This window comes from Heterocephalus glaber, unplaced genomic scaffold (assembly GCF_053883595.1).
Source record: "Heterocephalus glaber isolate CG9 unplaced genomic scaffold, H.glaber_assembly_v1.0 deba00001606, whole genome shotgun sequence".
In the NCBI taxonomy this organism is placed as follows: domain Eukaryota; kingdom Metazoa; phylum Chordata; class Mammalia; order Rodentia; family Bathyergidae; genus Heterocephalus; species Heterocephalus glaber.
In genome coordinates, this window is record NW_028258377.1 from 28,320,205 (window position 1) to 28,332,780 (window position 12,576).

Sequence of the window (12,576 nt, forward strand, 5' to 3'; positions counted from 1 at the left end):
CAGGGCAACCTGACAGCCAGGAGCACTCTTCTCTGTTCCCAGGGATGGCTGGAAGGCGATTCCTCCTCTAGAGCATTCCTCGTCTAATGGGAGGATCCAGACTATTGAGGATAGAGAGTCTTAAGCATTTATGGACATGGCCTCATAGGAAACAATGGTTATTTGACAGTGACTGACATTAACATGGAAAAGAAGATGAAGAGAATCCAAGCCCGAACCCAAAAACATCTGGACTTGTATGCAAGAGATGGCCTGCGCACTCTGTGCATCGCCAAGAAGGTGAGAGCAATTTCCTCCAAGCAGGTTTAGAATATTCTGAATGGCCTTAACTCTGCTGTAGGCCCTTCTTTTTCTTCATATAAGAGCCTTAATGTTGGTTGCTTTAAAACTTTTAAGATTAGTCATTCCAACTTGCCACAAAAATCCATGGCTTTGACAAGTTTCCTGGAGCAGAAATCTGAACAGTAAGATTTCATATCACTATGGCTTTTCATTGCATGTGTAAGGGAGAACCTATAACTAATAATTTTCAGTACTGTCATTTTTTTTCTTCAAAGCAGCCTTTTAAAATTTTTTATTCTTTGCTTGGATTCTTATTTGGGGGGCTTTATGTGATCATTTAAAAATCTAGATTTCTGGTTTCTCTAGAAAATCTAGAGGATTTGGAAAACTTGGTCTTCATGAAGTGGTGAGCAATTAGCTACAACCATGTAGCACTTGATTCCTTTCATGAGGGACACTGGATAAGCTCAGATATGTTCTGCTTCTGGCCACAGTCCCTACCACTCCTTTGGCCCAGCTAGAGTCATGTAAATTACCCACTTCACGCTTTGCACCTCCTGTGAAAGAGGCAGGAAAAAAGGGCCCTGAATTGCAAAGCAAAGGCATCTGATGAGAAATGTAACATCTAGTAGGAGTGCTGTGACGGGCATACATTTCTACATGGCTAAGAGTGATTTCTCCTCCATAAACTCCTATGGCTCTTGATCTCTCTTATGTCGCTTAGTGCAGAATAAGCATCGAGAGTACTCACTATAAAGCCAGACCCACCTGGGTGCAACTCCCATCTCTCACCACTTTTAGATGTGTGGTCTTGAGCATGTTCCTTTGCCTCTCTGAAGTTTTTTTTGGTAAAATTGTGCTTATGGTCCCTGCCTCATTAAAAAAAAATAACCAAGATTACACAGGTACAGCCCCTGGGGCAGCAACAGGTGCTTACTACTGAATTCTAACACCCGTCGCACTTTCTATTTCCCATTAGATATTTGTGCCTATTTCCTCTGCCCCATCTCCCCAGGAGACTGTACAGTTCTCAAAGGCGAAAGGTACATGTGTCCCTTGGGTGTACCCTATAGTGTCATGCAGAGTGACTCAAGGAATATTTGGTACGGGACAAAAGACAGAATGTATATAAAGTTAACAGAAGGATCACAACCTGCCGTGAGACCACAGTGGGGAATAGAGATGGCACCTCCATGTGTGTGACACCATGCCTGGTGGAATGGTCTGAGGGCCATGCAAATACGGCTGCTTCTTTCCTTTCCATCTTCATTTCTGGCCTCCCTCCACCTTGCTTATAATCCTCCCACCAACGGATATATTCAAATAACAGAAAGAAGGCCAAGTTCATTGCTGTTTCACAGCCTTTGAGCTTGCTCTTCCCCATGACTGACCCTTTCTCATCATTGGATTTTAGCTTGTTCATCACCTGTTGAAGAGAACTAAACAGCCAAAGGAGAGCAGCCTCCTTCTCCGGTTACTCTCCTACCCCCTCCTACTCCACTATGTCATCCTTTTATTACCTGCATATTACTTCTTGAAATGATCTATTCTTTTTCTCACTTGGCTACTGTCTGTTACCCTCCACCAACTTATAAGCCTAGGGATCCAGGGACCTTGTCTATCTTGGTCATCTCCAGTGCCCTGAGCATGATAGGGATTCAACAGATGTTTGGTGATAATGCAACAGAAGGATCAATACTTCATTGATTTATGCATTCAAATCCCCATCTAGTCATGTAGTAAAGTTCAAACAGCCCCATGAGACCTGGCAGATGGGGAACAAAGAGGGATTCTGCTAATAACCTTCCCAAGGTTATTAATGAGCCTCTTCCTATCCTGTAGGTCATAAGTGAAGAAGACTTTCAGAGATGGGCCAATTTCCGGCACCAGGCTGAGGCATCCCTAGACAACCGCGATGAGCTTCTAATGGAGACAGCACAGCATCTGGAAAACCAACTCACCTTACTCGGTAACTAAAAATAAGTCATCCTTATAGGAAAAAAGAATGCTGTAAGTTACGAAGGAAGTTCTTGGCCCTAGTCTGACACTGCTACAAATTTGTCCCAATTAGCAGCCTTCCCTGAGTGCCCTTTTAGGAATTTGGCATAAACAAGCCATAACAATACTACCCATGCTTCCTGAAGATGCCCTCGGGGACAATCCCTGCACTCCCTGCTGGAAAAGCTCCTTCTCCAACAGCACATTGCTCTGCTCATTCAAATGTCTGCTGAACACCTATGTGCACAGCAGCATACTAGCTTTGGGGACTACAACAGGGAACAAGAGTCACAGACTCTGCCCTCCCAGAGCGCAGAGTCTAGCCAAGATGCCAGATGATTAAGCAAGGGATGAGAGCTGGGCTGGAGGATTTACGAGATGGAAGAGAAAGAGGTACCAATGTGGCCCTGGAGCCAAGGAGGGCCTAGGAAGCCATTAACTGAAAGGAGAAAGATAGGGAAACATATTCCAGGCAGAGAAAAACCCAAATGCAGGTCCAGAGGTGAGATCCTGCGCCAGATGGGAACACAGAGATCTGCTGTGACTGGACACACAGTGTGGGGGAGCACTGAGAGGAAGCAAGAGAGGTCAGTGGGACCCAGATTATAAAGGTCCATGTGAATCCTATGCTAAATGTCTGGAGGGGAGAAAGACATACTCGACAAAAATCACTGCTCCACAGAAGGTAGGGTGACATGCTAGGGAAGGATGAGAAACAGCGAGACTAATTAAGAGGCAGGTTGTGTTTCTGTTCAAGGAAAAGCACTGCAAAGGAGGAAAGGGGAGGCTTTGTTTATGAGCACTAAGCTCATACATTGGGAACCGAGCAAGGGCTTGGTAAGGCAACGCCCAGTAACATGCACTGGCCCACACAGTGAAAGCTTCCTTTCCTCTTGGGGAGCAGCGCTGGCCACAGGATGAAGGCCAGGTTCAAGCTCTGCCAGGACCTTGCTGTATACCCAGTAGCATGTCTCTGTACCCCTCTGAGCCTTAACTTCTCTTCTTCATGAGTCATACTCCTTGGGTGCCCAGTTAGGAAAAAGCCCAAGGGAAAAGACCCAAGGCCACTGTCAGATGGTGAATCCCATATATATTAAATACAAAAGGTAGCAACAGGATTTAGGAGGACAGCTGGCAAGGAGGGGAAGAACATTTTGCTCCTTACTCCCCTCCCCAGCTTTTTGTTTCCTGCATCTTGCCTGCAGAGACATTTGCTTGCTGTTCTATGAGGGCCCCTGTAAAGCTGGACATAAGAATCATTTTAACAATAGCCAGAGGGCAGTGAGGCCAGACAACAGTATCCACTACACAAGGCCACCCATTAGGGTGCCTGGTCCCCTTTCTCACCTCCGGAGGCTTCTTTGGTTTGGGGTGGCATTCTGGTCTTGGTTGGCAAGAAGCGTATCAGCTGGCTCTGGTGAAACAACTCACTTGGTATAATCTGCCAGCTCCCCCTGGCTGGGAAAGGCGTTCACAGCCTTCCTGTTTCATTTTCTCTTTTGCACAAATAAATGTGTTTTTCCTCCTTTCTACTTCACTCTGCCTCACTGTCATACAAATCGGCTTCAGAATCACCTCACAGGCTAATCCTAGAAGGGAGAGAGGAGATGCGATTCATCACTTTTCCTAGGGTTGTTTAGCTGGCATTTGGACCTGAAATGCAAACCAAGCACATGTGTGGACAGAGAGGTTCTATTTTTCTCCTGAAGGTGACTTGGGAAGGTGGCTTAGGAAAAGATTTCTCTTGCCACCAAGAAAGCTTCATTCTTTTCACACTGAGTTTCAAAATAAGAAATGATCTTTTCAGTATGCATCCAGTATAACTGCTTTGCCAACCCATTATCACTCTGGATTATTAAAAGAAACAAAATGCCTTGCTCCTGCCCAGAGTGAAATGGGCAGCCATTAGTCTATGGCCTGAAATGAATCTCATTTTAAATGCAGATTTATTTTTGCTTAATCACTTAGCAACTATTCAATATTTGGGTATATATTCATCAGAGTTGATGTAAAGCTTCAGATCATTCAAAATCGATGGCATCTGCATGTTTAATTCCAAGAATATTATAAAAAATATGAATCCCTATTAATTCTGCTGTGATCAGTTGCAGAGCACAGAGCTCAGGCTCTCCATTTCTTTCTCTTCTTGTTGCCATCAGCTCTCGTCTGCACCCTTCCTCCACTTCCTAAGTAGCTGTTAGCCCTGAATCTCATCCTGCTTCCTCCCATCTCTAATCTAGTTTTCAAAGTGATCTTCAAACACAAAACTGATCCTGTCCCTCTCCAACTTAGCACCTTTTAATAGCTTTCTTTGCTACCAAAGAAACTGCAAATCCCTCAAGGCTCTGCATGACCCAACAATCCTTCTCTCTCTCCCTGGCCTTGTCACTCACTCCACACTGCCTCCCGTGCTGTGGTTTCTTCGCCTCTGACCTTTGGGCCTTCAGCTACGCTGATCTTTCTACCTGAGACTGTCTTCCTCCCTGCCTCACCTCTGCTAGCTCCTCCTGATCTAGACTTAAATGCCATTTCCTCTGCAAGCCCCTCCCTGACCAAGGTGAAGTTCAAGTTCCCTGGTATATATTCACATGGCACATGGCCATTTCTCACCATGTAGCTCAGTCATGCAGCCTTATTCCGGAACCTTGGGTGAGGCCTCAGGGAAGTTGAAAGCGTCAGTTATAACCTGTGCAGAACAGCTTCTCAGAAATGACTTTCCTAATGAGAAGGTACAATTCTTATCCTTATTCAGTGACCTTGGTATTCTGAGAGGGTAAAGACCAGCTCTCCCTAGTCCACAGTTGTATCCTGGGTACCTAGCACGGGGAAGGTATTTAATAAATATTGCCTGGCTTCACAGGACTTTGGGGGAATTAAACAGCTACTCTTTCACCATAAATGTGAGCTCTGGTATCTCTGACTACTCCAGGGGCCACTGGGATTGAAGATCGGCTACAGGAAGGTGTTCCAGACACTATAGCTGCTCTACAAGAGGCTGGGATCCAGCTCTGGGTCTTGACTGGAGATAAGCAGGAGACAGCAGTCAATATCGCCTATTCCTGCAGACTCTTAAGTCAAACAGACACCGTTTACTCTCTTAATACAGAGAGTCAGGTGAGAACCACGCATTCAAGTACACAGCCAGCCCTTGGCCAACAAGAGATACACTGAGGGGGCTGGGATTGAAACATACGCCGAAAGCAGCCCTACCACTAAAATTTCACTGGATCCTAGAGTTCAAGAGACCCTGGGAGTTACCCACCCCAGTATCCTCCACCTCATCCCACAGCAGGTTGACTGGTCTCTTTTTATATTACTTCTAACACTACTTATTAGAAAGTTTTACGTCTTCCAAATTCCACCCTTGGTCCAATCCCCCCATTTCACAGATGAGAAACCTGAAGGCTAACTGGGGCTCAAGCACTTGCCTAGGTTCACCCTGCTAGTTTCTAGTAGATCAGACTGAGTCTGGAGCACTGCTCTGTCCTGCCGGGCTAGTGCTGTTTACCTTCTACCACGCTTCTACCTGCAGAGCCACGCTTGTTAGTTTCTTATTGCTTAGGATTAGCTCATCCATTTCAAAAGCTCTAACTAAATTGAAATTATTCCAAGCTTAAAATTTCTGCACCAATTTGTGTGTCACACTGGTCTGCCCCGGAGGAGACACATGGGGGATACCATACAGAAGGAAGTCTGTTTCGATAGGATGAGAGAGAGGAAGAAAGAAGCAAACATTCTAAAACGGCCATTTTCAACCAGAATAGGTTGTGGGTGTCAAGGAGTAAGATCCAGGAGAGTGCCGGGACAAAGCTGAAGAAGTGTACTCCAAGCTGTCCTGGAATTTTGTATCTAGGAGGCAAAATATTTTCACAATGCAAATTACAGAAAGAAAATTCCCACCATCTTCTTGGCTAAGACATGTCCAACAGAAGGAAGCAGGGTTTGGATTCAGAGGAGTTGGTTGACAGAGAAGCACTGTGCTTTAGATGTGGTGGGCAGAGGGCACCCAGAGACCAAGGGCATCCTGTAAGGAAAAGGACAGAGGAGAGGAAGAGAGGCCGGGAAATGAAAGCAGCCGGAAGAGGACGCACAGAGGTCGCTGAAATCTCACTCTCTTCAGTTCTGCCTAAGGCTCATCTCCACCCAGCATAGAAATGTAAGGTTTATATTTGGTTTTTATTCCACAAAGAAACCTTATGCACATCTTTTTTTAAAGTGTATATTATTAAAAATGCCCATGGCCCTTTGGATGAATTGGAAAAGTCATTTACTTTCCTATCGGGTGCAGATTATGTTATAATTAGGTTAAACTCCAGTGAATTTTTGAAATGAAAATAGTCTCAGGGAAGACTTTGGCTTTAATTCTGGGCTTAGGAAACATAGTCCTTTGTAGCTTGCTTGAGAGCTTGACCTCAGTGACAGTGACGAGACTCACCTGCCCTGCTCACGATGGAAACTTGCTCTGTGATGCTCCTTTCCCTGCAGGTACTTCTGAAAGGAGGGCATCTTGGGTGGGATGGAGGGAGCTATCTACAGATCCTGTCACATACAATGCATTTGTGTAGGAAGCTAAAAGTGTCGTTGATTAGCTAAAGTCCCCAAGGGGCATGGGTGACATCCCAAGTCATGTCATTTCAGTCACCCCAACCTCCAGCAAGAAAACTACCTTGTTCTCTTTCCCAGAGAAGAGCCTCTGATATAAGCACTACTTCTAAAACCACTGCCTACTGCCCCTCCAGGTTTTCTACATAACCCATATCCTGCAGAACTCAATTTAGCAACTCCTAAAGGAAGACTCAGGAGTAAGGAGCTATGACTGTTTGCTCCAGAAGAAACTGCTTCAGATGTTCTAGATCAGTGTTCTCCAAACTTGTCACTTCAGAACCACTTTCACAAATTTTGCCAAAATCCGCATGAGCTCTACTGCCACATAATGATTTCATTTAAATTGACTTAATAATACTTTTAGGATAAATTTTAATACTTTGATAAATGAAGGATGTCATCCCTTGCTAGGGATAAAAACACTGTAAAATGAAGAGAGTAAAAAGCAATGCTTTTAAGATAGTACATATTGGTAACCCATAATGAATATACCTATCATGGGGAATTGGTACATATACATAGTACATTTTAATTCTTTATGTCCCCTTTCCCCTCCCTCCAATTCCTAGATCCCCTTCCCATCTGGAAAAGGTCTCCCTGTTTCCTGTCATCTTTTATTTTGCTCTTTATGTTATTTATGCTTTGAGTTTCTCAAGAGAAACCATGTCACATTTAACCTTCTGTGTCTGACTTATTTCACAGCATTATGGTCTCAAGGTAATGCTACTAAGATTGATAATATTGTTTTCTTCCAAAATTTCCTCAATCTTTTTGTTTTTGTTTTTGTTTTGATACCAGGAATCGAACTCAGATCCTTGCACTTGCGGGACAGGTGGTGGAACCACTGAGCTAAATCCCCGGCCCTCCCAATCTTTATTTCAAAGTGAAGTTCACAGAAATCAAAGAGATACTAAGAATATAACTAAACCCTCAGAAGTAATGGAAAAGGACCAATTAAAATAACATATTCACTATGTTTCAATCTCTAGATTAAGATGGGTAATATCCATAGGAATACTCTAAGGCACAAAAGAGAACTGAAATGACCTGTGAGAAACAGAAAGCCACTGTACCAGCATGAGTTATTGTCATTATTTACCATCATCTTAGCCTTATTTATTATCTTATACCAACTTTGTATCAGCTCCCATTTTGCCGAGCTATTTCCACTTCTATTCCCAAGCAGTGTCTCCTATTAGGACCATGGATTGGTTCTAAATTAATATTGCTTTGATGCTGTTTTAAAGAGAAACTGGAGAGCAATTCCTGAGTAATCTCTATGGTACTAAAGAATTAAGTGAAGCTTTTACCATATATTTCCAAGGTTATTCCCTAATACTGTATTGTTGACTCTGTATAGGAAACCTGTGAATCCATCCTCAACTGCACATTAGAAGAGGTGAAGCAATTCTACCAACCACAGAAGCCAACCCAAAAGCTCTTTGGGTTCCAGCTACCTTCCAAAACAACATCCACCACCTCAGGAGCTGCAGTTCAAGATGCTGGATTGGTCATAGATGGGAAGACGCTGAACGTCATTTTCCAAGCCAAGCTAGAGAAGAAGTTCCTGGAGTTGACTCAGTACTGCCGCGCTGTCCTGTGTTGCCGTTGCACCCCACTCCAGAAGAGTATGATTGTCAAGCTGGCGCGAGACAAGTTGAGCGTGATGACCCTTTCCATAGGTACCCACCATGCTGAGATGTGGGCGGGGGCTTGGCAGGGATGAGCTGACAAAAGTCTTGGATTGCAGGTGGGAGGTCTGGTATCAAAACCAAGATACTCCGGCTAAGGCTCATGGTCTTAGAAAGTTCAAAATAACAAGAAAATCCAGCAACCAAGAGATGAAGCAGAGGCTAACTACAGAGAGAGTAAATCAAAGGTCTTGGAACTAGAAAGTCAGCTAAAGAAAACTCAGGACTTAGAGGTTAAGACAAGGGCATTGAATGCAGAACATGCAAGTAGCTCAAGAAATGTCACCCCGACAATTCACACTCAGCCATCTCAATTCTGAGGTTCAGATCATTTCCCCTCAGTACTTTATACACAGCAGTACCTCAGGTATTTATGAATTTAATATTCTCCTGAGTGTTGCAGGTTGGCAAGGTGGTTTTTAAAATTAGGATTGGCTCACTTCCATTTTGTATGCTTCTTCCTAAATACAACACCAGCACAGAGAATACCCCCACAAATGCTGGCTGGTTTGCCCATTAAAAATTGCTTAGAAGGGAGTAAATTCTAATGATGTCAAAGCACAGAAATAAAAACTACTCACTTAACACCTTGCAGCAACAACCAAACATGTTATACAACAATCTTCCCGATCTTCTCTCCAGCCATGTCTCTTACCACGGCCGCCTTCCCCTCCTTGTCCTTTGGCCCTCCATGTTCCAGCCAAATGAAACTGCTCACCGCTCTCCATGGGCCCTGTTCTCTCACCTGTAGGTCTTTGCATGTGCTATTTCCTCTGTCAAACAACCCTCTTTCCAGGGACAGTTAACTTTCTCTTCTTGTAGGGTTCCTCTAGCAACCACTACTTAGAGCCCCAAGCACCATCAAACTCTGTGTGAGGGCCACCTCAATAAAACATGAGCTCCTGGAGCTGAAACACCCAGCCTGTTCTGGACACTGTTCAGCCACACGCCAGAACATGCTAAGCACACAGTCAACAGAGCAGCGCCTCTTATCCTTGCTTCACTTTCCACAGTCTCGGTTACTATGGCAACTGAGATCCAAACATGCTAAATGAAAAATTCTAGAAATACTTTGTAAGTTTTAAGCAATTTTATTGTAGTGCATTATAATTTCTATAATATTCTGTTTTATTATTGTTGTTGTTGTTCATCTGAATGTGCCCAATTCATAAACTCTACCATAGCTATGTACACATGTATAGGAAAAAAACACAGTTTCAGATTTCCACTGAGGATACAGGAACATGTCTCCTCAGATAAGTGTGGACCCCTCCATTGCTCCCACTTAGTGACATTTCTGCAGATGGCACCAGCTGCTCTGCTTTCTGCACTGGCATAGAAAGAGATTTTCTTTTCTAGTGTTTCTCATGAGATCTAGTAGATATTGTGTCCGCCCCCCACCCCCACACCTGATCTTCGAGTAAAAGCAATTTAGGATTTTAAAAGTGGGAGAGTAGGAACAATGCAGGAAGCAGACCTTAGCTCCTACGTTTCACTTCATACTCTGAATCATCCTCTGCGATAATTCAGACACACAAGGCAACAGCCCAGGACCAATTCTGGGAGGTCAGAGAGTGGCTTCACTCCCATGGCAACAGAAACAAACCCAGCAGGGAGAGAAATGGCAGGGTTCCACACCTCCCTCTCCTGGTGTGCCAATAGAAGAGGCTGAAGGTGGGATTTGTTCCACTACAGGGAGAATTAAAATCATGCATTGCCATGCTATCAAGAAAAAAAATCATTGTGAAAACAAAGTTAACCTATGACGACAATTATTTTGGTTTTTATTCTTTAATTGGCATAACTGTACAACTTTACGGGATACAATATCAATGACAAAAATTTTAATATTTGTTGTCAAATAATTACAAGGAGAATCATTCTCTTCTCCAATTCTGTATCCTTTATGATAAAAAATATGAACTTAAACTGTAGCTTATTCTGAGAAGCTACTAGAAAAAAGAGGTGGAGCCAGAAGAATACAGGCAATGTAGTATGCAAAATGGGTTGGCAGACCAGAGCCCACTGCTAGCTTTTGTATGGATGCCAAAAATGATTTTTATATTTTTTTGTCTTTGTATTCTTTTTCTTTTCACTCTTTTTAAATTGTTTATGCATATTAATGGATTTTATTTTGTCAAATTCATACATGCACATAACATACTTTGATCATTTGGTTTTTATAGTTTTGATGTAAATGTTATAAAAGTTTATTTGCTTTTTAACCAGAACAATTGTTTGATTTTGCTTCTTGGCTCACACAACCTAAACTGACCCTTTACAGAGTTCAGTTTGCTGAACTCTGGTTTTAAAGGTAAAGCCATGGGAAGAACTCTCAGGTTAAAAATACATAAAATTCAATGCTATCTTTTCTAAAACAATCTTTCCTAATATCTGATGTCCCTCTTTGACAGAAGATATATAGATTTTTGATGATATTTCATCCTGGAGAAAAAAAAATGATAAAGCATTGGGGAGAGCCAAGCTTATGAGGAAGGCCTCACTATATAGAATTGTGTGTAGAATTACACATGATTACTTGAATTTAAGTAAAATTAAATAAAATTTTACCAGCCACATTTCAATAGCCGTATTTGGGTAGCAGTTTCTGTACTAGACAGCGTAGATCCAGAACACTTCCAACATAACGGATCTAATTGGCAGTCCTGGTACAGAGGAAGGTCATGTCTGTGTATCCATGTGTGCCTGGGTATGTATATGCCCATGGCTTACCTCAGTTTCCTGAAACAACTCAATTCATTGAAAGGTAAATCAATGTCAGCAAAGGTATCTCACCAACAACCACAACAGAAAGTTAATCTCATTTTCCGGTATTTAGAAACAAAACTGAATACCATCCGTCCATAATCTCTGATGATTTGGCTGCCAAGCATTCTTATTGTCTTATGATCAGTATGCAACTCACAGTGAGCTACAGATGCTTATTGGTTCTAGAATCCAAAAGATCTGAGTTCCAATTCTTCTGTAACCCTTCACTAGCTGGAATGCCCTTGCCAACTCTCTAAGTTGCTCAGGTTCTCAATTTGCTCATCAGTAAAGCCCACACGTGCACGGGTCTTTTTTTTAAACTGTAATTACTGCCTGTGGCTCTCTTTCTCACCATTGTATCCCCAATACATAATATTGTGCCCTCCAAAACAGACAATAATAAATATTTATTCAACGATAAAAAAGTAAAGCTTTATGACTTTCTATGGCTCTATTCAGAGAAATTTTAGAAAGACTCAGTTGTGTTCAAATGGGAACACTTTATAGCCATCTCACTGTCACTGAGCAGTTGGGCCAGGAATAAAAACACCTCGTAACCTCTTTCTTTCAGGTGATGGAGCAAATGACGTCAGCATGATTCAAGCTGCTGATATTGGAATTGGAATATCTGGACAGGAAGGCATGCAGGTACTGTGCTTGTCAACTATTCTTCTTTTGCCCCTACTCAGCTTTATCCTTTATCCTTGTTTCTCCCCTACCCTCCTTTAATCTCCTCATAGGAGATTTAAGGAATAACCCACAGTGCTGGAGAATTGTCAACTGGAAGTCAGGGATCTTTCATGCTTCTACATGGCCTTCATCATCACACTCCTATTGCCCAGACTTTAAAAAGCAGGGGGAGATCCAAGAATATTTGGTTTTTATAGATGGCCGAAGGTACCTGCATTCTAAAGCTGAATAGCACCCTAAATATAAGCCTTCCCGGACTCCACATGTCATCTCTATAACCTCAACCCACATCCAAAGTTGCAGTACCCTCCATAAGCAATAACAGACATAAGAATAAGGACATTTTTCAATTGCCATTTTAGTCTTGATGGCCAGATTACCCATCACTTGCTTGATACACTTTCATGATCTACCTAATTTACTCAAAATGCAGCATGGAACAATCATACTAACTTGAGTTCCCACTAAAACATATTCCATTTTGTGGTTTTGAAGCATTAACAATTATATTCCCACCACCAGTGCAGACATTTGGCATGGC

The 12,576-nt window shown here is 42.7% G+C and overlaps 2 protein-coding genes across 10 annotated transcripts in view; one reads left to right on the top strand and one right to left on the bottom strand.

Annotated features, from left to right (window-relative positions):
* The window catches only part of Atp10b (ATPase phospholipid transporting 10B (putative)), a 102,166-nt gene that overhangs the window by 61,672 nt on the left and 27,918 nt on the right, over positions 1-12,576 (top strand). For all 4 annotated transcript variants that reach the window (XM_087194872.1, XM_004836440.3, XM_087194873.1 and 1 more), the window contains 5 exons: positions 170-279; positions 2,125-2,251; positions 5,210-5,394; positions 8,246-8,567; positions 11,917-11,993. In XM_087194872.1, coding sequence (XP_087050998.1) covers positions 170-279; positions 2,125-2,251; positions 5,210-5,394; positions 8,246-8,567; positions 11,917-11,993 — 821 coding nt within the window. The remainder of the gene's footprint in view (positions 1-169; positions 280-2,124; positions 2,252-5,209; positions 5,395-8,245; positions 8,568-11,916; positions 11,994-12,576) is intronic.
* Positions 1-12,576, bottom strand: part of LOC147822978 (uncharacterized) — a 231,923-nt gene that overhangs the window by 61,400 nt on the left and 157,947 nt on the right. The window lies entirely within an intron of this gene.